This window comes from Thunnus thynnus, chromosome 9 (genome assembly GCF_963924715.1).
Source record: "Thunnus thynnus chromosome 9, fThuThy2.1, whole genome shotgun sequence".
Lineage (NCBI taxonomy): Eukaryota > Metazoa > Chordata > Actinopteri > Scombriformes > Scombridae > Thunnus > Thunnus thynnus.
Genome location: NC_089525.1, coordinates 24,020,281 through 24,047,563, shown reverse-complemented (window position 1 = coordinate 24,047,563; position 27,283 = coordinate 24,020,281). Strand labels below are relative to the sequence as shown.

General features: G+C 40.2%; 2 protein-coding genes across 5 annotated transcripts in view; one reads left to right on the top strand and one right to left on the bottom strand.

Moving 5' to 3' along the window:
* cops6 (COP9 signalosome subunit 6) overlaps nucleotides 1–27,283 on the bottom strand; it is a 130,696-nt gene that overhangs the window by 81,652 nt on the left and 21,761 nt on the right. The gene's annotated exons all lie outside the window — the stretch shown is intronic.
* rab28 (RAB28, member RAS oncogene family) overlaps nucleotides 2,197–27,283 on the top strand; it is a 46,776-nt gene continuing 21,689 nt past the window's right edge. For 3 of the 4 annotated variants that reach the window (XR_010929727.1, XR_010929726.1, XM_067599804.1), the window contains exons 1-6: nucleotides 2,198–2,688; nucleotides 9,285–9,381; nucleotides 12,359–12,447; nucleotides 14,467–14,596; nucleotides 26,642–26,745; nucleotides 26,853–26,930. Coding sequence is in view for 2 of the 4 variants with exons in the window: in XM_067599804.1 (XP_067455905.1) it covers nucleotides 2,614–2,688; nucleotides 9,285–9,381; nucleotides 12,359–12,447; nucleotides 14,467–14,596; nucleotides 26,642–26,745; nucleotides 26,853–26,930 (573 nt within the window). In the remaining 2 variants the exon portion in view is untranslated. Of the gene's footprint in view, nucleotides 2,689–9,284; nucleotides 9,382–12,358; nucleotides 12,448–14,466; nucleotides 14,597–26,641; nucleotides 26,746–26,852; nucleotides 26,931–27,283 lie in introns of all 4 variants that reach the window. The other variant, XM_067599805.1, reaches the window with a different exon arrangement.

The following is a 27,283-nucleotide window of genomic DNA, read 5'->3' as shown; positions in this document are numbered from 1 at the left end:
GGTGCAGATTTTTAGCCTTTTTTCTTGGTGTGATGTTTTATCTTCACACACAAATTTACTGCAAACGTTTAAAAACAAACATAATTTAAAAATCTGGGGAATAGTCCTGATTGACAACACACCAAGGCCATTAGTTTAACAATAATACATGATTTTTTTTATATATTTGGATTATTTATATTAAGCATTGAGTCTTGAACTAATTTGGAATAATTTATAAATACAGTAGAGAGTAATGTCACAAAAGAATGGGATTTAAACGATCTGTTCGGTCAATTTATTCAAGACTGCAGTTCCAATTTGCCAATAATGGTCGTAGTTCATTTGGTAAATACATCAGTGTGGCATGTAGAGCAATCACATTACACAGCTGCTAAGACATTCCTCTAAGCTGTGGCAAACTGGGAGACTGTTCAGCTGTTGAGTAGTGGAAAAATGAATGCGTCAATCTATCTGTGAACAGAAAGCTTCAAGACTAATGTTAATGTTTGAAAAGTCGATTAACACCGCAGAACCTGTATTTTTTTTTTTTTCAGGCAAAACCCTTAAAAGGTGGCTGCAAGTGTTTGTTGAACTCTGTCAGATTTAAAACTGTTTGACAGCTGAGAACTGTAATTTCATTCAGGTGAACCTAAATCGTCATATAGTCCTCATAATCAGCACTTAATAATAGTCCGTTTATAATTTGACTGACCTGTGGAGCCTGTGTGTGTGTGTGTGTGTGTGTGTGTGTGTGTGTGTGTGTGTACCAGCATGTACGTGCACATGTATGAGATGAGAGACAGCGTATAAGATTACTGCCTAAAGACAAGTAAAGCACAGCTGGCTGTCAGAAGTATAAATCTGTTTTATTAGCAATATGGATATCAATATCAAGCACAGTAGTTTTCAGCTAACAGGCAATATTTTATTTTATATACTTGTTAATCATTGAATATGCAGTGTAATAATAACATATTATATATATTAAATATTACATTGATTGATGTCTACTAGTTCATTCATGAAAGAATATTAGTCCTGAACTATACTAAATCAATGGGATTATGAGATAATGCACTGAATACACTATATATGTGCAAATAAAGGGGCACCCTGTGCAAGAGTGTGTGTGTATGTATGTGTGTATGTGTGTGTGTGTGTGTGTGTGTGTGTGTGTGTGTGTGTGTCTGTGTGTGTGTGTGTGTGTCTGTGTGTGTGTGTGTGTGTGTGTGTGTGTGTGAGCGAGCAAGCAAGAGAGAAATAGATGAAGAGACAAGATGACAGGATCATATTTTAAATAATAATGATCTTTTAACACATGTAGAAGAAGTATACTGATCATTTATATAAGTAAAAGTAGCAATATAACATTATACTGTAAAAATACTCCATTACAAGTAAAACTCCTGCATTAAAATGATTAACAAAATGTGCTCAAAGTATCAAAACTAAAATTAGTCATTTACCAGAATAGACCTTTTAAGAATGTTATAGGCTATCTTATATTATTGGATTATTATGACTTATTATTACTGTTACTTATTATTTTAATGTGTAAGCAGCGTTTTACAGTAATGGTGAAATAAATTGGTCAAGGAGCTTTTAGCCTTCTGCTTTATATACAGTTGGGAGGTTTAATGTACAGCAATGCATCATGTTTTATATAATGGTCATATGTTTTCCATTACAAGTAAAACTCCTGCATTAAAAGGATATTATTCACAAAATGTGCTTAAAGTATCAAAACTAAAATTAGTCATTATGCAGAATAAAACCTTTAAGAATGTCATATCTTATATTATTGGGCTATTATGATAGATTATTACTGTTACTTAACTTATTATTAATGTATAAGCAGCGTTTTACAGTAATGGTGAAATAAATTGGTCAAGGAGCTTTTAGCCTTACTACTTTATATACAGTTGGGAGGTTTAATATACAGCAGTGCATCATATTTTATGACATGATCATGTGTTTTGTGTGTAAACTTTGCAAAAATAACTAGTAACAGGACTAGTTGTCAAATATGTAGTGGAGTAATAAGTAAAATATTACCCTCAAAGGTAGTAGAAGTAAAATAGGAAACCTCAAAAGATGATGAAATGTACAATAATTTCTTTCCACCACTAAAGTAAGCAAAGTGTTGCTTTGTTTAGACAATGTCAGGCCTATTTTTTGTGTGTTTATCATGTTTTTATACTCACACTTTGACCCGTGTTACCATGGCAACAGCAGCGCGTCACACACGGGACGGAACCATACCGCAGGCGGCGGGGTTTCCGGTTCTGATCTTTTCCTTTGTGAGAAAAAAGGGCTTCAGAGCGACAACATTAATATTTACACAACAAATCGTGTCTTGTGGTTTTTTTTTTGCATTTTGTTTACGTCCGATGTATCATTGTTTAAACAGAAACTCCGCGTGCACTGAGGCAGCAGTGTGTGAGTGGATCATGCCGAGCACAGCGGCTGTGTGTTGTGGAGTCAAAATGGCGTCTGCTTGCCCACTCAACGGTCGTTTAATCCATCTGTGATTAGCACTGGCAGCTACATTCATCAACCAGTCACCAGCTGCTAGTGTTTCGTTTTCCTCCCCCACACAGATAGCTACTTGTCGGGGCACATTTTAGCATCATGTCGGACTCGGAGGAGGACAGCCAAGACCGACAGCTGAAAATTGTAGTGATTGGAGACGGTGCGTGTGGGAAGGTGAGACCAACACAGACACACATAACTCACACATAAACGTTACTAAAGTGTAGCTTTCACGTCTAAAATCTCCTCAGTAACAGTCTCATTGTGTGTTACACGACGGTTCAATCAGTATCCTGCTCTTAACGGTGCTCACCGTGACGCTGCGGTGTCTCCCAGTCACCATGGCGACCGACGCTAATGTTGCTAAGTTGCTAACAATCATAGCAACATGATTGAATGTTATAACATCCAGTGGTGGAAGAAGTACTCAGACCCTTCGCTTAAGTAACAGTACTACTACAGCAATGTAAAAATACTCCATTACAAGTAAAAGTCCTGCACATCCTACTTAAGTACTTAAGTATTATCAGTTTGATGGAGTTTAAGTATTGCAGTTAAAGTAGTGGTTTGGTTCCTCTGACTGATATATTATTATATATGACATCATTAGATTATTAATACTGAAGCATCAGTGTTTAAGCAGCATGTTACTGTTGTAGCTGCCGGAGGTGGAGCTAGTTTGAACTACTTTATATACAGTTATCTAGATTAGTCCAGTGTTTCCCAACCTAGGGGTCAGGCCTCTCCAAAGGGTCACCAGATAAATCTGAGGGGTTGTTAGATGATTAATGCGAGAGGAAAGAAGAAAAGACAAACTTCTGACACACAAATCTGTTTTCAGTTTTTGGACTTTTTCTCTAATCTTTGATTTTTGGTGAAATATTGGATCATTTGAACATTTATTGAAATTAAACCATGTGAGAAGTTTAGAGGGAAAAATCATTACTTGGTGGAGCTGAAATGTGACCCCAACTACACACTGCTTTTTGTAAGAAGTAAAAAGCCAAAAAGGTTGGAAACCACTAGTTTAATCTTTAACAAGGTAGTGTAGTGGAATAGAAAATACAATATTTCCCTTGTGGAGTGGAAGTTTAAAGTGGTATCAAATGGAAATACTCAAGTAAAGTACAAGCACCTCAAAATTGTACTTAAGTACAGTACTTGACTAAATGCGCGTATACACTTTCCACAACTGATAACGTCATAGTTGCCTTGTGTTTACAGCAGAGACAGTTAAACACCTCACAAAGTTATTTATTACCTCCTACGCCACAGTGTAATGTTTTTGCTTTGTATTGTGTTTGCAAACATTTTAAGGGATACAAACCTAAATATGGAACTAATTTGAATGGAAAATCTGTGAACAACAACAAAAATAAATCTGTTAGCTCTCGGAGCCATTCACTAATTCACTGTCAGTGGACAAAAATATGAAAAAAAGGTCACACGTCTTATTCATGCTCAGATGTCCAGCTTAGGATACTGTCCAAATCATAGGATTCAGAATAATATAAATCAAATTTAATGTTAGATTTTCCTCTTAGGACACCCACACACCCAAAATCAACAGATTAGCATTATAATCCTGTAAACCTGTTTATACGCTCTCACCATATTGTTTACGGAACATCTGAACTTCACTACATCTGCCTTGGTGATGAATTCCTGTTTAAAAAGTTACTCATCAGTGGATGAGTAACTTTGGAAACTTTATTTACAATTGTATGACAGCTGTTAATGGCAGCAGGGACAAGCAGGGAGATATTGACTGTAATGTTAATATTGCAAATAATTGGTGGCGATAGAGACTTACTGTCATCAGAATTATCAGCTACAGTTATCACTTGTAGTAAGGCCGATAGTTTAGTTGTCAGATAATTGTTTTTCATTTGCAGTTTACAGTTGGGTGTAAAGAATTTGCCTGTCTTATAATCAGGAGATTTTTGCTGTTGTTGTGGGTATTTTACAAGGTACAGTGCTGCTGGCCGTGCTGTAATTTAGTAATTTAATCACCATTTTGAACAAGACATTTTTGTTTTACTGGGATCAGATTGCTCAGTAAATCATCAGTTGGCTTTCTAACCTACACAGAGGAGGAGACACTGAAACAATAAATTTGTGAGGAAAAATAGTCCAAATGATGGACAGAGGTTGATAATATTACAGATGCAGCTCTGTTTTCACTGAGAGGATGTGTGGAAAGCCAGTAAAATCAGCTAAATTTTGGCAGCAAACTTTGCATTTTATTGCCTCACTGCTCGACTTGTTATTGACTGTAATTTTCCTCCATAAAAATTGGTGATTGTTACAAAATTAGTTGGCTGTCATATTAACATATCTTTGGAAACTAATGTTACTACTAACAACATTGTTCTCAAACAGATGTCTGACATTATGCCAGACCACAAGCTTGAGCTGCTGGTAAGTCTCTCAAAACTGATAAGATGTACATTTATAAATTACATAGTATAGTTTTTCCCAAGGAGGTCCATTCACACTGAGTAATAGTGAGGGGAAAGGAATTTATGTCAGCCAGAGCTTCAGCTGGTTGAATGAGTGATTGGGCAGAGAATTAGAAATACTGAAGAACCTAAACATAATGGTAGATAATGGACACGGAGGAATAACATTTTTAAAATTGCATCGTGGGCTGAACACAGCACCTTAAGTAACTCAGTATTAATCACACATTGTAGTGACTTCATAGTAAAGCAAAGCTAAATGTCAGGATTAGTAGGCAAACAAATCATGCCGTGCCAGATAGCTGCTCTTAGTCGAATAAAAATTTACACATTTTTGTTCTACAGTAATTCAGTGTGAACTGTTGGAAACAGTTGCAACCTCAGTTTCGAGTCTCGCTTGTAAATCAAGTGGCCAGTTTTACAGAGTCAGCGGACATCTGTAGTTTTGATTCTGTCTCAAAGATAACATAATGGATTTAAATCTGGCACAAATCCGTTGTTCTAAACCTATTAAGTTTACCCAGCCCTTAATCCAAATTGCATTTGTGCCTGCGGTGTTGAGCCCATAGTGACACGCCCACACCTCCGCAGAACCCTGCGTGGTCACATTGCCAGATTTGGTCTGAATGCGGCCATAGTCTTATACTGTGAAGACATGATTCATCATGCTTTTATCTGCGGATTTAATTTTGTTTATTCATCAAAAGGGCCCTGTTTAAATTCTAGGTAGGCCTATGTAACCTCACAGCGTTACCTAAACAAACCTATTACAACAGTTAGGTATAGTGTTGGGTTTTTTGCCTTAGTCGTGTCTCTTTCTGTACCGCCATTCATTTGGTAATCAGCAAACTAAAGTGATCACTGTTGTATGGCCTAATTATTAAGATCTAAGAGATCTTTAAGCCTAAATTAAACACACTAAGCAAAACTTAAAATTTCCTTTTTTAAAATAGCTTAAATGTTATTCTTTTATTTAATTTGAATAGGTAGTACATCAACATAGATGATGGATCTTTAGAGTCCCTACGTTTGTCTTACTGTTGTGGACTGCTGCTACTGCTCAGTGTTATACAGCATATGACAGATGATAGAGGAAAGCTACAGTATGCTCAGCCTGGCTCTTGCAGTGATTGCTTTTGGTTGGTGTAACTCTCTTGTCCTGGCCAAGGACCCCCTTCTGCATTTAGCTCCAGAATGAGGCCCCATTTGAGAAAAAAAAAAAAAAATTCTATCTGGATAGCCCTCATGAGAAATGTAGCTGTTGTCTCACTTGATAGATTGCAATAACAGTGAGAAGAGACTCATACATGAAGACTTTCTTTTATGATTGTCAGAACAAATCTACAATTTCACAGTGCATTGTCTCTCCCTTTACTGAATCTACACAACGCCTTAGGGTGCTGTCAAGAACTGCTGTTACTGCCTCCGCCCTTTCAAAACCACTGGACTGAAGCATTCAGTATATTCACTAAAATTATTTAAAGGATGTAGATTAAAAAGGCCTAACTTAAATCCACAACACTGGAATTTTTTCCTAGTCACACCAAACAATCATTAGCAGCAAACCAAGGAGGTTGTCATGACAATTCAGCTATGTTTCTTCTTCACTGCATCTCGAGTCCTCCGAATGAATGAGTGTGAATGTAAGGCTGGGACGTCAAGTGCTTTTCAGCTACACATCCCCTTTCCTAACTAATCTCTCCTTCCCTTGGGGAGAAAGAAAATGAATGTAGCAGTAATGGTGAGACCCGATGAGAAAAATGAATGTTCTCATTCTGGAAAGTCGACATTTTCTTTTGGGAAAGGGGGGGGGGGGGCGCACAGAACACACACAACTCAGTCAGTTCCCAGTAGATACGCTACATTAATAACCCTCCTCACACCGCTGCCAGGTGTCAGCTCGTCACTGTCTGAATGACTTACCTGCTTGTCTGTTTTGGGCAGAAAACAGGAGCCCTGCCCCCCATTTTGAGTAGGCACCACTGACTGACATCTTGAATGCCGTTTCCCCCCTTATTAATGTCAATTTGCTCAGCAAATTGCAATCGGATCAGTTTTTCTTGGACGGCATTTTCGGTGGTATTTTTGCTTGTGGTTGGTTGTCCATTCAGAAATACAGGGAGATGTGGGGAGGCTTGTCCACCTGAGCAAGATGTTTTTAAAATATGGAGTCTCACATTTAGCCAGGCTCTTAAGGCGCTGGGCCTAACTTACACACAAGTCCATTTTTCAACCTGAGTTTTAAGTCACTCAGTTTTTCTGAATATTTACTGTTCTCTTTCCCATAGAGTAAAGAGAGCTTTAGATACAGGTTTTACTGAATCAGCAGTGTTCCTTACAGCCAAATTGTTTGTTTTTACACTACAGAATAGCTACGTTTTAATCAGACTTTATTGTTGAAGAAGAATAAACCCACTCTTGATGCCATGCTGCAAAAATGCACTGCATCGCTCATATGAGTTGCATCACATGAACGTAGACAGCTTGCCATATTTTTTTTCTCTCTCTCCCAGTTTCTTGTTTCAGTAGAACTTCCCCCATTTCCCGGCATTGGTATCATTGGTGACCCTGTGCTGTTCTCTGTTGGAGTGTCAGGATTACGCCAGCTTTTACATTCGCTGGTTAGTTCCAATTGTATGGTGGAAAAAAAGGACTACGTTGAGGGAGGAGAGCCAAGCTACTGGAATGCCAAGACAAATGGCCGACTAGGCCAACGCGAGCATGTGGAATAAATTTTTGCTGTCCGAGCTTGTTATTCCTGTGTTGTCAGTGATTGTTTGGGCTACTTAAATGGCCGATTTTCTCCTTGTTGCGTCAGTCACCTCTAGTAATTTTTCAGTCACTCTTGCGTCTGTGACATGCTCCGCAGGCTGAGATTTAAAAAGTCTGTAGGTTAGTGAACTTTGAAAAGAATTAGGTGGTTTGATAAAACATTATTCTGCACCTCCAAGGACATGTTAACCAAGAAAGCCATGAGCAAAAGACAGGATAAAACCTTCAGTATGTTTAATTGAAAGTTTAAAAATCCAATCTAGGATAAACTTAAAGGTTTGATATAAAATTTGGCATCCACAGTGACAAATCAGTGCTTTAGGAAAGCCAAATGGATGCATGTTTACTTGAATATTTTTTGATTAAATTAGATAAAGATTATTGTAATTATATTCCATTGTGTCTTCTCTGGAGTAACTCATTTGAAACATGATTTGGTTAAACCTAAATCCTCATGAATGGAGGTAGATAAGGGCACCGGCTCAAGTGAAAGCTTAGTGGATTGAAAGAAAGAATTTAGTTTGAAATCCTCTAACTCTTACTGATTGTCAAGAACCGCATTAAAATGCATTTGCTGCCACATGAACACTCAGGGAATCCCATTGCTTCACTTCTCTGTTGTGTTTATGTAAGCACACTGCTCTAAAGATAGCTAATAGACATTCAGCACTTCATTTTTTTCCCCTATCCTCATCCATCAAAATGAATTAAACTTGGCATGTCAAGCCTGAGCTATGAATTCCCATGGATTTCAGGAGAGCCCCTAACATGCTATTTTTTTTCCTCTGCTCAAACACAACAGTGACAGTGATGGAGGTTTTATAATTTGTGGCAATTATTAGGTCTGCAGTCTGGAGACATGACACATACTCCGACACCTGTTTTTGCAATCCTCGTTGATTTTCACTGTCACAGCCGTGGCCTGAGCAGTAAGACGGCAGAGGAGGCAGAGGAGGCAGACAATTACATCAGCGTACCTTCCAGTCAATCATGACGTTTTTTTGAAGGTGCTTAAAATGGATTTGTAATGATGAAATTAATGTCCTTCAGCTCACACTTCACGGTTACATCACCTAAGAATTATGGCTGGGGGGAGGGGGGGATTGTGTTGTGATATGTTAAATTATACCGTTGTATTTTTGTAACTGCTTTGAAGATAAATATTAGAAAATGAAATATTGTAAAAAGCTTAGCTTGGCATTTGCTCAGTATGAATGAAATCAAAGTTTTCCAAGTTCTGCTTACCACTGAAATATTACTTTTTCAGGAAGTGCATTAATATTCTGTATATTTTCCCTGGAAGGAGTTTTGCAGCATCTAGCATTTTGCCTTGAGCCATCAACCCATGGGCCATATATGTGTGAATATTGTTTATTAGGCCGGCGCTGCGCACAGAATCAAAGCTTCTCCTTTATACCGAGGAGCATTTTCTTTTTAAAATACTTAACGCCTTCAATTCTTCGGTCCCGCTGATTGCTGGAGAGCTGTCCTGGCTCTCATTCACTGTGTCTCTCCCCTTTTGTCTCTCTGTTTCAGACATCACTCGCCACCAGGTTTGCGCAGGAGGCCTTTGGGAAGCAGTACAAACAAACCATCGGCCTGGATTTCTTTCTGAAGAGAATAAGCCTTCCAGGTGAGACACCTTCATAATCTTTTGGGAGTGCTCACTTGTTCAGAGACTCAGCACGGACACGCGTGTTGCAAAAACACGTAGCAGCAGACTGCAGACTTGTTAATGCAGTAAAAATACTTTGGTTGTGTATTTTAAGGTTGCAGATAGACAGACTGACTTAACTGTCAGTTGTTGTTTTTAATCAACCTTAAGATTTTGTATGTTTGTGTGTACTTACACTATCAGTGCTGAAAAGATCCAGATTACCTGAAGCTGTAACAAAGAGGCCATTTGTTCCACCTTCCCTTCTCTTTCTGTCATATTTCTATCTCTCATATTTTCTTGTGCTATTCGTATTTTCTTGTCCATAACATTTCCAGGCAGAGCTAAAGTTTATTCTTCAGGTTAACTCGGGAGCTGAATGTGTCTTTTCTGGTAGCTCCTCATTGTAGAGTGTCTGCCACTTCTCAGGCTTATTCACTCTGAAAGCTCTTCTCTCCAGAGCAAACAGCACACTCTTTTTTTTCGACTCCACAAGGCCAATGGACAGCTTATGTCCAAACGGGCGAGCCTTGCTCATAATTCTGTGGGCACAGTACAGAGTAAATACATTTACATTTTATATTCATATCCCCATATGATCCCCACGTTCAACTGATCTTTGTCCTGCACCACATAAAACATTCATGTTCTTATTTGTTTATGTTGAACCCGCAGAAATAAAGCCATACTCTGTATCCCCCTTAGATCTGTAAAATAAATGTTTATTGACTAATGCTATATTTAGATGAAAGTACTCCATTTTTACTTCCTAGCATGTGAAATGGGGATTTTCAGCATTTTAAATGGCATTTCTAAAACTCTGCCAAGGCCTAAGCTCCAGAAATCTGCAAAGTGCCTCTATTCTTTCATTACTAATAAAACAACATTAAGCAAGGGCAAATTAAGTGCTAAAAGTAAAAGTTATGCTGATTTGTGACTTGGCTGAAGGATTCTATTTTGATTCTGTGTCAGTTTCAGCTTATGAGACTTAGGAGAACTAAACCCCCAAAAATGTTGTGGTGGAGTCAGAATGAAAAGAGCCAACCATAAGCACAGGCTGGGCTCAACTCCTTAATACGAACTCGAACAAATGCTGTTAATCGCGTGACTTCTCTTTCCAGTAAGTTTCTTTCCTGAAATAATTATTGTGCATTTGAGTGCTAAACTGTAAACCTTTGTTTAAATATAGTGTACATACATCTGTATCAATGGAGCAGCAACAACATGGGTTCAACACTAGAGTTGTTAAATGGCCCATTTTCTGGGGAATTGGGTGTTGATGAGCTGATGAAGAGGAGGGTGGCTCTGCAAGCTGGGTGGTCCCAAACTTCGTTAGGACCCCCACCCTGCCTTGTATTGGAGAGGTTGTGTGGCTCTCCGGGTCTCTGTGGGGCTGTAAGGGTCTTTTGCAGCGGGGGGGAGAGTAGCCTATAGCCAGTGTTGGCCCCCTTTCACCATGAAGGCCCAGCTTGTCAAACTTAATGTACATTTTCCAACGCAGGGAGAGGTGAGGCGAGGCCGACTGGCACACAACAGCCTCCTCTGTGTGTGCTTTTTATAACAATACCTCTTCCAGATGTCTCGGCCAAACCAGCGAGGTACAGGCAGCGAAGGGGATTGACCAGAGATGGAATTAACTTGATAAATTCCTTCAAACCAGAACTGTCGGAAGCTTCTGCATCTGCGTCGGCTTCACATCAAGCTGAGAGGATGATTTCTTAATCAACTTTAATCAGCTAATCGCCTGACCTCGTTATCAGTTTTAATGTTCGTCTATCGGGCTCGCAGGCAGAGTTTCTACTTCTTGTAAAAGCAGAGAAACGTCACTGGTGTTGAGTCAGCGTGAATCTTTGAAACACAAATAAAGCTAGTGTCCGGGCACGGTGGATGGGTGGGGATGGCTCTTTATAACACCAAAGAACCGTTATTCATTGCACCCCTCAGTGTAGCTTTACATTGACACTGTATAGTCTAGATGTAGTGACTGTGAACTTCAGCGTTTCCTTCCCTCGCTTTAAAAAGGGGACTTATGAAGGGGTTGAGTCGTCCAGCCGTGTCCACAGTGTACGCTCTGCTCCCCATCGCCGCTCCAGCCCAGCGCAGGGCCCTCATCACACCGACATAAACTCCTCGCTGTCTGGTCCTCCCTCCTCCTCTCTTTTTGACTTTTTTTTTTTTTTTTTTCAACCACCCCTTTCATTTTCCAGAGGAAGAAAATATTTATTTGGATTTGGTTTTTGTGCCCTTCTTTCTCTCTCTCTCTCTCTCATTCAGTCCCTCTTTCTCTTTCCACAGGCATGAGGACAAGAGTCTTCTTTTCCTCTTATTTTGTGTTTAATTATTGCTATTTTCCTTAACAGCACATAATTCTCCTCACTGTCCTTACTTGGCAGGATATGGCACAATGCAAACAGCTCTTCCCAGGCTAATAAGAAGTCATTTTTTTTTACTGCCAGGGTATTGAGAATGTTTAAATTAGAGGGTAAGCGTACCTATTCATCCCCCTTAATCTCTGAGCTGGATATTCTTGGATGTGAGGTGTGGGTGACCTGCCAGGCAAGAGTGCTTAGCTTGAAAGATTAATCCCTGATTTATTGTTTCCATTATGTACATCAACAACGTTGACTTTTATTATAGAGATCGCTCACCCAAAATGCAGGCTCCAGTTACAGCTGACTTGTTATTTCCCCAGGATTATAAGTTTTGTTAAAACAAACAATGATTAAAAAGGGCAAAAACATCCAGAGTGGAAACCCAAAAATTACAGCATTATAACATTTTTGCTCATTTTGTCAATTTTTTTCAATTTAATTTATTAGCAGACAAAAGTATTTTTTAGAAAAAAGTATGGACTCTGAAACATTAGTGCAAGCTGATTTTTATGTTTTTTGTCATTCAAATATCAATCGTTATTTTACATCACAGGTTATTCTTCTTTCTCCTTTTTCCCCTTTAGGCAATTTGAACGTGACCCTGCAGGTGTGGGATATTGGAGGACAAACGTTAGGAGGGAAAATGCTGGATAAATATGTATACGGAGCTCATGTAAGTTGACACACACACACATACTCATCATGTCGCTACTTTTTTATTTTTTTCACATAACAAACACAGTTTATCTTTGGTTTCTGCAGCGCCTTGTACTTCTTGTACTTAACTGCACTTGAGTCTTTTATTCCTCCAAAGGAAGCTAAAAGACAAACTGTCATGAACTCAGTCACAGGAAGGATAGGAAATTAGTAAAATGCACAAATCAACGGCTTGCGACAACGGTGAAAAAGTCATAGGAAGCACAGGAAGAATTAGTTTCCAATTCCCCATGTAGAGCTGTATCGGTGACTCTGGTCAGGCTTATTATTACAGCCTCGGCAGCTTCATTCAGAACCTGCCACTCCCTCCCTCTGCAGCCATATCATAATAAACTAGCAGGTCAGTAGAGCTTTAATACTCTGTGTCAAATCTCTACTTTTTAAAGAGTTGTTTTATTTTGCTGTTTCATGCCAGATTAAACAAATGTTATTATTACTGCATATCGTAAGTAAGATTGTGAGCAATAAAAATAATCAAAAACAACAAGTAATTCAAACTGAAACTATTTGAAGGAGTATTTGATATTATTCTTCTCAAAATGAAGGAGACCAGGGAGTAAAATAGGCTACTAAATGATGTATTTACTCTCACTTCTCCTATGGAAAACTAAACAGCATGTTGATTATAATGACAGCTGTGCCCTTTAATTTGTGTCAGTGCGTACTAGTTTGTACATCAGCATCCTCAGGTTGCTGTGTTGCTATGGATGAGTGCTATCTGTCACCTCCAAAGTGTCTCTTCATCGAGGATGCCTGCTATAAGACTACACTGTGTCTTATATGAGAACCACACAATAACAAAAGACCTAGCATTTGGGTGCAGGAAGGGAAACTGTCACCATACGCCAGCTATGTCCAAGTACACTTAAGTCATATTTGACATCAGTATGATTTTTTTTCCCCTTCCCATGAATCTACAAGGCTTTAAAAATAGTGAAAGTGACACATTTATTGGCATTTTCTGTGCTCTGCTCTAAATTGAGCACTTATTGTGTGTACATTAACCACATCTGCCGCACTTCCTCTACGGTCACTCTCCTTCTTCGGCGAGATGTCGTACATCACTGCCACATTACGGCACGTTGCTCAGGGAGTTTCTCGTCAGCGTCGTATGGAACTTTCACACCTATTGTTCAGCACTATGCGTCCTGTAATCAATCATGGCTGTTCGGAGAGACGCGCGGGTAATTGTCGGAGGCGTAAGCTGTCGTCACCGTCCCCGCGTGTTGTGACAGTGCGTGTCTGCTGAACAAAAAGGAGCAGACACCCCTTCAGTCGTGTTGCATCATGCAGCTTAAAGTAAAGACGTTTACCTTGGCTCACATTAATTTCCAAGTCCTGTAGAAATGACACAAGCTCGAAGTAACGATAACAGATAGTCGAGTGATAATTTGTGTTGAATTATGCCATCAACTCTTGTATCTGTGTTTACTTTTTGATTAATTTGTGTTTGTGTAAATATCTCTGTCTGGAGTATTTGCTTAAACATGGCTCTGGTGTTGTTGCATGACTGTGTAGAGCATTCAGTGTTGAGGATTACATAGGGAGGAGGAAAATATCTCGAAGTCTCGAAATGTCTCATTCATCAGCTCAGATAGTAGATAACTAGCCCTAACTTCTATTTTTCACTGAATTTCAAGTGTTTTATAAAAATGAGAACTCTTGATGTACAATTTTCATTTTAAAAACAGACCCACATGAATCCAAACAGTGAATCATAATAGTACTAAACATAACTTAGAGTATGTGTGAGTGTGTCCCTTAATAGGCGAGTCTGTCCCCTACTCTAAGAAGAGGAGCAGTGCCACCTACTGTTCCCTTGCTCACTCTATATTACTCAATATCTTGACATGAATAAAAATCAGCTAAAAACACTAAGCTGTGTACTCACAACCAGTCTCTCCCACTGAGTAAATGAAAGGTGGTTCAGCGAGCGTCAGAGTCAACATTGTTCCTCTGTCTTTCTCCAACGCAGGGCGTTCTCCTGGTGTACGACATCACCAACTACCAGAGCTTTGAGAATCTGGAGGATTGGTTCAGTATGGTGAAGAAGGCCAATGAGGAATGTGATATTCAGCCTGTTGTCTCCCTGATAGGAAACAAAAGTGAGTATTACACATATAACAACACACAAACACACACAAGTTGCTTGTTCTCATCATCTCGTGAGAACATTAAGCCTGTTAGGAGTATTACAGTACTTTTAAAAAAAAAAACAAAAACTGTTCTGCAGTTTGTGATTATAGAAAGCTTTGACAAATTACATTATTTATTTTAATTTCTACCAAATGGCTGCAAATGAAATGAGGTTATCTTACATGTGTTGGACTGATTATTTCTCTATCTATTCATTTCACCCGGACACATTTTTCATTTTACGTGACTGTGTTTGTGCGTGGAGGAGTGAGTGTTTGATGGTAGCAGACGTGTTTGTTAGAGCACCAGATAACTGATCTGTGTGATAAACCTGTTGATAAGAGAGTGAGGTTTTGGAGCGATGGGAATGCTGATGTTTGTGAACTCTGGGGAGTGAGTGACGATGATTTAAGATCCCCGGGCCAATGGACCTAGGGCACCGCTTATCTGTGGCCCCCCTCCCTTTTCAGTCAGTATACCTCTAACCCCCCCCCCCCCCAGGCCCGAGCCTCTGCTCCTGTCCCGAGTCATCGGTTAAGGAGAGGAGACGAACTCGACGTTAACCAGACGGCTCTCCTCCTATCAGCCTGCACCCATCCACCCACCTCCAAAATAAAGAGTAATAATGATGACTCTTTTTAAACATCCTCTTGACAGATGTGGAGTCATGGCTGCCGTCGTGTTATTGTAAAGCGAGGCGTCAGTGTGTGTGTGTGTAATGGTGACTGTCCACCTTCCCGGGCGATGATGAACGGTCAACAGAGTGGTGCCTGCACACAGGAAGCTCTTGCTAATGTTACTCAACAGGGACCATAGGTCACGGTTTAATTCGCCTGTCTAGAGCAGATTCTCTTGTCTTTGCATCCGTTGCATCTCCTAATGCCCCGGCTTTAACGGTGGGCGCCTCTGTATTTAGGCTAGGTTTTGGGTGTGTGGGTGAGTGTGTGTACTGTAATGTTTAAGTAGTGTACATCCCGCTGTCAGGCTCCTCACCCCCACACTCACACAGTCATGCTCCCCCTAATGGCTCTATTGCCGAGAATGGCCCATGTGTGTTTTTTCTGTTCCTACAGGCTGAAAAAAGGAAAACAAAATCCCACACAGATTGCCCCGCTAGGAGCAATCAATTACCTTGCGAGACTTTATGAATCCCTGAACCCTCCCATGGACTCCTTTTTTTTTCAGAGCTTGAAGAGAGTTAGTCTAGCCTCTAGTTGGAAATGTCCACACCTACATTTCTGTTTTAGTTTCTTTCTCTCCACCCTCTCTGTAAGTTTTGCAGAAGATCTTTTAACCTTTTTAAGTATTGTGGCATTTTCTTTTTCCAGCCTAAATACTCACATTAACAATGAGCTGAGCTTACAAATACACAGCATTCTTTTGGGAGCGGAGTTAAGATTTCTTTGAACTAGTTCCCATGATGTCGGACTGAGTGAGGCAACATGTTTGTGACGACTGAAATAGAAGCACAGACATAACAAGGAGCTTATAAAAACGCTACAGATTTATGTCTCTGTGAGGACTTGTCTTAGGGGATATTTTGGTGTTTCACCACTCAGAGATTTTTAGTGTTTATACTCAGATAAACTAAGGTGAACAGTGGCTGTAGAAGTCACAGCACGGCAGTACTTACATGCATCCACTATGCAGCTGAAAGTTTTTTTTCTCCATGTACTAAAAGACCTGTTACAGTGTTTTACATTTTTTTTGTGTTCTTTTCAGATAGAGTCAACATTGAGGCTACAGTCCAATGTCACCTTGTTTGGCTTACTAACAGAACATGTGCTGCAGTATACATTGAGCTTAAATTTCCTGAAATGCCCTGCGCCTGCCTCCTAGTTTAATTTGAACAGTCTTCTTTACCCGGCGTACGGTAATTGAGCCCATGGACCAGACTGGTTCATTAATGATACTGTCTCCTCCTCTCCTTACCCTGGCCTGACTGCCCTCCTGTGCCATGTCACTGCGAGGGAACAACCTTTCCTTTCTTCGGCTTAGCATGGCCGGCTGGGGTTAAGTGTGCTTGTTAAGCACCAGTATGCTGCACCCCCTTGCCCTCTACATGCTGCCCAGAGCCTTGTGTTAAATAATGGCACCACTTGTAACAATTCGGAGAGGAAGCCAATGAAATATTTTATTGAGGACACACATATGTGCACACAATTATTTATGCAAGTGTGTGCACGCACACACAGACACTCACTTTACCTAAGTGCATAGAAACATGCACTTAGGTAAAGCAACACACTTGTGGAGTTTCTGGGAACACATGGGTAATGGAAGAATGCTAAGCTCTTGGTCTGTCTAAACATACTATAACTGTTTATTACAGTGCAGCCCAGTGTAACACTGTATGGTACACAGGAACTTCTCAAGAGAAATGTTGGCTTGTTGCACAGACATCTCCTCCACCACTCGAGTGTTTCATTTTTAGTAGACTAATAAGTGCAGTGTGTTTTGAAAGAGTAAACGATAAATTCTGTTGCTCTTTGCTTAACAACAGCTGCATCTGGCCTATTCAAGACTGTTTGCCTTTTAGGTCAGAGATTGTCTGAAGTCACTGATATAAGAAATATGGCATACTGTTAGCAGTTCTAATTACATCGTCCTTGAACGGGACCATCTCTATTTTAAAATGACTTACGTTACTGTTTAAAGTTAATACTTGAAATTAGTGCACATATTTCTCTGTAGACATTAAGCTTGTGTCGTTTATCAAACCAATTTGTTTTTATTGAGCGGGGATCGCAGGACCCCTGCTCGCTCCCCACACATCACCCTTCCCATTGCTAGCGCTCTCTCCCTCAGGAACTCCAGGAGCATCCATCATGGGCTTGTACAGCCCTTATTTGGGTGACTTAAATGGGTTCAGTTCTCTTAACCCCTCCTCATCACTCATGGCTTTTTGCTCAGAGGTTCTAACACTGTTCACTGCTGATCCACTCAGGCCTGCCATGGGAAACGTCCCGTTCTACAGGGAGATAAGATCCCGCATGAAGAGAATTTGTACACTCAATTATGTCTTACCTGCTTTTCTCTTCTGCTCTGTTTCCTTTTACCCTCGCTTTATTCTCTAAGTCCCTATCTTGCGCCATCTCTCAAACACACTTGCACATTCATTTTCATTCCTGTGCAAACACTAACTCTTTCAATCACATACTTAGACTGACTCTTAAGGCTTATCTCTCACATGTGTAGACTAACACTTCTGCTGTAGCTGCCTTTACTTACAGTAATGTCTTTTCATTGGCTCTGTGTCCCTGTTGTGTTAAACAACATACGTGTGTTTGCCTTCTGCACGCTACGGCAGATCTCACCGCATACCGTTACCCGTCGCACTTCTCTCTCCCCAGTTTTCCATCCAGCCATGTGAAAGTCAAAGCGAAACATGGATCTTCTTGTGAAGCATGTCCTTGCCACCAACATTGTTAGTCTTGAGTTGTTTGCCCCCTTGGCAAGGCCTCTGGTGAAGTTGAAGCCTCTCCCCCCTCCCCACCTCTCTCACCCCCGTCACCTCCCTGCCCCTGTAAAGCTGCCACAGTTCCTGTCTGTTCAGTGTAGGCCTGCACATTTCTTAATAGAGAGATGCTCAGAAGTCCAGGAGCGCAGAGGAGCTCAATGCGCTTCTGTTTTTGGTTTAGCTCAAAAATGTTTTTCCTGGCTCAACCCACTCGTACTTAGGTCCTCTTACAACAAACTAAAAGGTCCTAATTGCCCCCAAGGGAAAGGTTTAGCCACAATAGACATTAGGTGGGACAAAAGCCCAGTACTCTTACCCCGGCACCCTCACCCCTCCCCAGATAGAAGGGATGAACACGTCAGCAGTGTCTGTGTTGCACTGTGGGTAGTGCGACCACAGGTTCGACACTGTAAAACATTATATATACAGTATATAGACCTAGTAATGCACGGTGTATGGTTGGATAAAGATCTGGAATGTTTACAGTTTACAGCAAATCCAGTGTTTCCTGTTTCTCTTTTATATTTTATTAAAGGCAAAGGGCCAGGATAGACGTGTTTATCAAATTGTCTCAGTAACTGCACTGACTGTAGTCGGCTGTCTTTCTGTGAGACGGGATGGGAAATAGAGATTCAGGTTACAACAGGGATACGGAGGGATGAATGAAGAATTACAGTTGTATAACACTGCTGCCGATAAGTCAGTGTAAAATTACTGCCGTCAATACTGTCTAGCAGCAATGAAGAAATACTTACCAGGGTTTGCTACGAGTGCCAATCCGGTATTCTATGCAAAATGTACTAAATGCTTAGATTTAATTGTAACAACTCTTTGACCCAGCTCTGGTCCCTGCACTCATCTCTCTTGACTCTCATGCCTGTCGAAACATGGAAAGTCCTCATTCATTTTAGCCATCCATAAAGCAAATATTGTTGCACATGCAGTAGATGATCAGTCTTCGAATACCTTCTTGTGTGGTAAGTCATGGGCCATTTGAGTTGCACAGCGCAGCTTAGCCACCTGACCTGAGTGCAGCCTGGAACCCTCATCATGCTCAGGCTGTACTTTATTTCTTCACTTCTCCACAACATTGATATGGAGGAATTCCTGGAAGGGGCCTTGCTGACACAGGGCTGGGTAAATAACCGATTGATCTGGATCCACAGGCATATATTATAAATGTATGTGAAAAATCAACACAGTTTTTCCCTCTTTTTTTTGCTAAATCTACTTTTTTGAGGTGTGAAATATTACATCACTGACTTTGCGCCCTGTTCCCGCTTCAGGTTTTAACTTGGACGGTGTTTGCTCAGGCAGTCATGAGCAGAACTCACTTTTCCATGTTACAGTTCACTGCTGCGGCTTTAAGTTGAATATGTAGGTCAGTCCAACGCATCGTTGCTACGAGCAAAGATGATATTTCACATACATTCATAATATATGCCTGTGGACTTAATTATGAATAGATTCATGATGCGATACATACAATTACGAAGGCTCCCCTGTGCTCCGTATAATTATTACAGCTCATAGTTATGCTGCCGGCTCACAGAGGCATGTATTACTGCTTGCCCATAAAAGTCCACTTAGTTTAACAGCGACAGGAGAGCTTGGACGACATGGCCAGTGAAACCTCGGGCAGCGTCTTGTGCGGTCGGCTCAGAACTGGGCCTTTTGTTCACTTTTCATAAGTCCTGGGAGCCCGTTAACCCAGCCTGCAAGGCCCTTGGCCCCATGTTTTACTGTAGCAGTGACAGCCCAGCACTCCAGCTCTCTGCCTGCCTCTACAGCTACTGCTGGACACTCTGTTTTACATTCCCTGACCGGGGAGGAAGACCACATTGTTTTACTAGCCGCTGTGGAGTATCTGATTATGTTTTAAAGTGTGAATGCTTGTGTGTGTTTGCACGTGTGTGTGTGTGTCTGCACATCTTTTCACGAAGAACGATCAAATGACAAGATGAGCTGTGATCAATGAGCTGTCGACAGAACACTTCTGACCTAGTGGAAAGCGAGTCCCCTAACGGCCCCGGCCCGTTTCAGGCCACCGGGGCAGGGGTGCCGCAGCACAAAGAGCGCTCTGTCTCTGTCAGGATTCCCCCGAGGACTCCTGCACAGGCCCCGCTCACCTCGACAACACCAGCCTACTAACAGCACTTCATCTGTCTGTACTCACTTGAAAAAGTCATGATAACATTATTAACTTAGCTTCAAGTTTTAATATGTTGATGATTATTTCACCATACTACCAGCAATTATACAATGACCGAAGTCATTAACAGCAGTATAGAACTGACTACATTGATCTTGGAATTGCATTCTCCTCAATTTTAAGGGGATTTAAGGCCAGAAGTAATATTAAAAAATATTTTCAGACGCTTTTACATTAAATTTAGATGTTCCAGTCCTGAGAAAATAAACAGTGCCTACTATAAACAATACCTACACTGTTAAGGACTAATAAAATGTGCAAGTGTACCGTTTACTTGACTTCTGAATGACGGCATAGTGTACTTATTTAGGAGTAAAGAAAGCACAACTTCTGTGACACTTTTTGTATTTTTTTATTGAACAAAGATAAACTGGGAACTACCTTATTAGGGGAAATAAGTTATTATTTGCTTTTACATTATGCTGACCATATTTAGAATACAGGTAGAGTTATCACGCCTTTCACATTTCAAAACACAGTTTTTATGAGCTCTCTCCAAGTCATGTAAACCAGTTGGACCCAATCATTTAAACGTTTCACATAAATACCACTAGTCATTCTAGTCATTTTGCTTTATTAGCCACTAATGCTGTGAAAGTTAAATCAATGTCTAATTCAATCAAGCAGCACACTGAATGATTCATTATACTTTCACAGACTTTTTGAAGTTGTAAAAGTTTCCCCGCATCTTGTACTAGAAAATTTAGGGGTAAATAAAATGTCACTTGCAATTAACCTCCTGTACTCTTTACCACGCTCGAAGAGGAAATTATTCTGTTGCTATTCCAGACTCCTCTATTATTGCATTTTCAAAATTAACATTGATTTTTAAGTGTACTTTAATTTATTAGAAATCATATACTAACTTGTATTATTTACTTATATTTTTTTTTAGAAATTGAGCTTGCTGCTAGGATAATATGGCATTGATATATATAGTATAACAACACACTAATCACACAGAAAACACACAGTAAACTGACCTGTAATATTGTTGTAATGTGGGTGACTTGGACCTTGGAGTTTGTGACCACTTGTGGTGCTGTAGAGCAATGTTTTGATTTATACTTCATAAATTGTACTTAATTCCACTTAAATTTGAATTTTAAAAATGTTAATGCAAAACAGCTTTTTTTCCAACCCCAACCTGCCACTTATTTTTTCATTTTTATTTAAACTTTATTAAACCAAAGTTCAAGTCCCATTGAGGTTGGAGACCCGGTCAAGTTGCAGACAAAATAGTGCAAAACCAGGCAATAAATACAAAAATACTGACAACTGATAACAATTTAAAAAAGAGGAGCCATTTACCATAAAATAAATAGTCTTGAATTCATCAAGATATATAAAACTCCTTTTGCAGACAAGTGAAATAGAAGCAGAAAACATGTAAAGTCTTCTTTCCTGATCTCTGTCTGAACATCTGGGTCAGACAGCAGATGTGATCCAAGATCATAACTGCAAGATGAACTCGGTGAAATAAGTTAACAAAGATATGACAGAAGTTTGCCCAGAATGGCTTCATAAATAAAAATATACCAATGTCTCGGTCAATGTATGGACAGAGAAGACATTTTTGGTAACATATCTGCACACACTATGAGTCCAACATTCGGCAACTCTGTGCTGCTGCATTGATCTAAAAGGTTGCTGCACGTAACCAGGATGCTTCAAGACGTGTGAGCACTTCTTCTGCCTCAGAAATGATGACGGCGTTCTTATGTAATTGAATGTGGTGAAGCAGTTAGAGCACAAAACCCTATTGAATGTCAGAGCTGCAGAATAGTTCTGGGATGTTTTTATTAACTGTGTAGTGCATAGTGAACATTTTGCTCAGACAGTTGTAAATCATTTCATTAGGAGTCGGAGTATACAGTCTGAACTGGTTCATGGTTGTCATTGAGGGGAAACTGAGACGAACCCTCTTAACAGGGTCTTAAAGGCATAGTGTGAGGTAATGTTGGAAGTGATAGGTTCTCCCCAGGGGTTGATTAGGCTCAACCCTGTAACTTTCGTTTAATGGGATATGACCCCTCAGAGCCCTGAGTCTCTGACAACACACGGCCCACCATTACTACCACACACAGACACATAGACACACACACACACACAGTTCACACATTCCAGCCTCAGCTCTCGTTCTCCCTGCTACACCAACTGCTGTTTAGTTTAAAATGAGGCTGTCGGCAATTAACTGTGTTAAGTCAAGCTTATTCTACTGGCTGTTGCTCGCTGGGTAAACTGTTACAATTGGTCCCCAGCAGCCGGCTTGGTAGAACAGTGAGTAGGTGTCTCTGTTATCGCAGCAGGGTTTTAAAAGGCCCACTGAGGATCTCACAGTGCAGTGTAGATTTTCAGGCTGGGTAGCCAACATAGACCTATTAATTTATTGTTTCGCCTTGGCAATGTCTGCTGGTGAAAAAAGAAAAAAAAAAAAAGTCGTACTTTGTTCACATTTGGCCAGTTATCAATGAGAATATCAATAAAAAGTGCCTAAAAATGGAAGGTATGTTGCCAGTAACATTTTAGCTTTGGTGTATTGTTTTCCACCTTTAATACAAGACTTTTGTAACTTTTTAAAGAATAAATAACACATCGTTCTTACAAATGAAAAGCTGAATTCATCAATGTTAGCTATTGTTAGCAAACTTTTTCCACTTTTGCTACCCTTACATCATGTTTTAGCATTAGCATTATCCTGTAATGATCACTTTTGACCACAGTGGCAACTTCTACTCTCAGTTTCAGTCATGAAATATGGCCCCTTTTAACCAGATTTGCAACATGCAAGCTGCAACTTGCAACATGAGATCATTCCCTCTCAGGATAATTTTAACACATTTAACTAAACAAAAGAAACTCCATACTTGTGACTCACACATAGGCATGCCAGATGACTGTAGGACTCACACGTTTATCTGCAATTTGAGTGACTATTTGTGGCACTGTTTGCGATCTGCATGTAAGCGAGCCTAAGCAACAGTTACAGAATAACAGCGTAATACAATCAGTAAACTCATTCTGTAATGTCGGTTACAAAGCAGAAACTAGCCAAGGTTTGCTAACATTATCTTAGATTAGCCAGCATCAGCTGCTGGTTAGACCAGGCCAAGTTAGGCTGAAGCAGCAAAACCACTGAGTGTGTTGAACTGGATAGGGAGGTGTTTTACTGCTTATGAATTCAACTTTCCATTTTTAAGAGGTGGAATGTCTTATTTTTCTTTCAAAAGTTACATAGCCTCACATGAAGTCTTAGCCCAATGACAATAGCGTTAATTCATTATTTTTTTACTTATTTAATTTCAATCACTGGCAGTTGGTGCACGCTCTCTTCAAGGAAAGGTCATTAGTTTTTGTTTAAAATTTGCTCCAGGCAGATTACATCCAACCTCTTTACCGATTCAGTTTTCAAGTTTTCAGTGACATAAAAGAAAACCTGTCCAAGTCTGTCTGGATTCAGGATAATCTGTTCTGAGTGAGAGGATTCTTTCCATGAGGCAGCTAAGCTGACATCCTCACAAACACCAACTTTTGGAGAGGAGCATCCATATTTTCTTCTCATTTGGTTGTGTTCCCATTTATGTAATAGGTCACTGTTATAACAAACCAATTATTTACGGTAAAAGCCTCATTTATCCATTAGATATCAATCTCTAACTGTTGTCTTGTAATTCACAGCATTGACAGGCAGACCTTTTAAATAAACACTGATGGTGACCAGAGCGAGGGAGGGCCATCGCTCTTGACGAGTGATGATCCCCTCTACTATCTCTATGCGCTCAGAGGCCTAAACAGTTTATTTCGTGTTTGCAGTCACTTCCTAGGAGTTGTTAGGCTGATGTACAGTTTGACAGAAACGGAGGGAAACCAGATCATCTGAGGAAGATTGTTTTGACCTGATAAGTAGAAATGGGTACATTAGGGAGAAAAATGGAGCAAAACACTAAAACTGTGGGATTAGTCCTGTATTCGGTTTACACAGACAGATGCCACATGCTGCTAAATTCTTGTGTGTGAGAATGTGGGCCCACCTTTTATTTTGTGAGGGACCTATTAGTAAGTAGCTGCTCATAAATCACGTATTGTACCGAGAACACACACAAAATCGAGAGTGAGGAATGTGTGTTTTTACACTTAGTGGTGTATTTATACGTTAGAATATATGTCGACAAAATAATCTCACTGCAAGGTTCATTTAACAGCTACTCTTGAGCTTTCAGTTATATCACATGGTCTTCATCAGCAGATAGTTTGCTCAGTTGTCATAGATTTGTAGATGGGGGGAAAAAAAAGTACTGACACGGGTTTAAGCGCTAAGAAATATGAAACATCTGGGCTGATGAAGCTCATATGATACAATCGAAAGCCCCAGAAAAGTCACTAAATAAACTGTATGGTGAGATTATTTTGTCAACTGCCGTTTTCCAGGTCAGGAATGAATTTTGAAATCCAACATTAGAGTTACAGCTGCAATAAAATGATTATTTTAGTTGTTGTTTAGTCTGCAGAGACTATAAAATGTCAAAAAATGGAAAAAAATAAATAAAATAGCCGCCACAATTTCTCTGAGCCCAAGTTGACATCTTTGAATTTCTTGTTTTGTCTCAACAACAATCCAAAACCCAAAGATATTCAATTTAAAATGATGTATTTGACAGAAAAGAAAAACAGCTGATCACCACACTTCAAAGTTGTTTAAAAAAAAGTGATGATTAATTGATTATTAGAATTGATGGTGATTGTCTGGCAGACTTCTTTATTTTTTATTTTTCTGCTATTGTTTTTTTTAATATTCCTTGCACCCTAGTTCTGAATTTACCCTCTGCTTGATGCTCACAGGCAGGATTCAGATCCTTCACTCACTCGTACCTCGTTTTTACTTACAGTAACGTGCCACTCTTCCTCTGCTCCTGAGCTGCTATGTTAATATTGGCTAATCTAACCGTGACACATGATTGATAACCTTTCCCAAGTGTGCAGGATCCAAAGGATTAGCAGTGTTTACTTGTAGTAGCATGCTGGGTACCTCCGCTGTTAATGACTGGAATTAATAACCTGCTGACGCCCATGAGACAGCTATGTTTATGTACAGGCAGAGACGTGACAGTCTGCCCTGGACATTGAGTAGATGTAAAAGTGTCTGCCCTTGCCCAGAAAGGTTTGTGTTTATATGTCACTTATGATGATGGTAATATATGTTTTAGTCTAAAATGATTCTAACCAAATGTATTTTTTTATCTGTATGGATTGGCCTTTAACATTCTTGGGTCATATGACTTACTGAGATATTAATAATACTGAGTTAGTGCAGTGTTTACATTTCTCCCTCGCTATGTATCTGTCTCTCTCTTTCTCTGCTTCTGGTTTTGTGCTCCCTCACACACACACACACACACACACACTAATGGGCATGAGAACGGGGTAGAGCCTTGACAACTTCAATGAAACCTCACACAAAGAGTAAAACTCGCGGGGACGAGAGAAACGCAACACCGTACAGTAGCCCGACCTCCTCCAGCTACCATAGACGTGTATGCACCAGATACCGGGCGTGGCCGCCTTTCCGCACAAAGCCAGAAATAAAGAGCGAAGCTATTGCTTTCAGCAGCAAGACCCTCAGGTGACCCTCCTCATCGACCTCGGCATGACCCCATAGCAAGGGAGGAGAGAAGCAAAGCGCCCGGTATCACTGCACAGGAGTCGAATGCATGGGGACGCCACCACAATAGCTAAAAGGGAAGGTGCTGTCATTGTGTGCTCCCAGTAAATCAGAGTGAAGATGACAGTCTCAGTTCTTGAGCCTTGTGTGCCCACCTTAAAGGCCGACACGCTCATAAGTCAAACTGTTTTCTCCATCTACACTCTCGCTGAGAGTTTAGCCTGAAGTCTTCGGTCATCCTCGCATTGTTTCTTAACCATTTCTCCACAGCTGGGCTGGTTTGTCTGTTTCAGGTCAAATAGAGGTTCATGGCTTCAGGGTGCAACTGTACTAGACTTACACTGTGGAATGTGTCACATCAAGCTTTAACACCAGCTGGGAATGGGAGCTCGGGGCTACTGAATTGATCATTTCCACTCTCGAAATCCCTGAAATGAATCCCTCATAAATTTAAAAAAATATAACAATCAGCTGCTGTAGCTGCTGAAAGCAACATAATTGAATTATGCTTTGTTTTAACATGTCTTTATGTGCACCGTGCTTATAAAATAGGCAGACTCGTTCCATCTTAACTCAAGTGTAAACTGTTATCTTTTCTGTTTATGTTCAGGTATGTGACAGTTAACCCAGAGAGAGTGCTGTATAACCAGTTTTCTCACCTCACACTGTGTTTTCGTCCACAGTTGACATGGAGCACATGAGGACAGTGAAGGCTGACAAACACCAGCGCTTCTGCCAAGAGAACAGCCTCATCAGTCAGTTTGTATCGGCCAAGACCGGGGACTCGGTGAGTATCAGCTGACTCGACAAGTTACAATAAAAGTGTAAAAGTGACTTTAATAAGGTTTAACCTTTCCCTTTTTTATTTTCCGTTTGTGTTATCTCTTTCTTTAGGTGTACCTTTGTTTTCAGAGAGTGGCTGCTGAGATTCTCGGTATAAAGCTCAACAAAGCAGAGATAGAGCAGTCCCAGGTGAGCCCTTTCACTCAAATTTCACCAGTACTTCTATGCAGCTGCCTCCTTAAGCTTATTTGCTCCTAACTAAGATATGAAATTTACATTTTTTCTCCTCTGCTTTGACCATTCTGCTCATAAATGTATAATAGATTGGTAAAAGAGTGAAAGTTGAAGATGATTCTTTAGTTTTCTTCTCTCCTAGCATGATATGCAATGTTACGCCTGAACGTAAGGGAGGTCACAGGGAGTGTGTTAGGTCAGCGGAGGTCACCACACACTGTAAAGGACCTTTTGTTGTGTAAACACGAGTTTGTTACGTCTGCCTCCTGTGATCGTCTACCTGCCACTGACACTGCCCATCTGTAAAT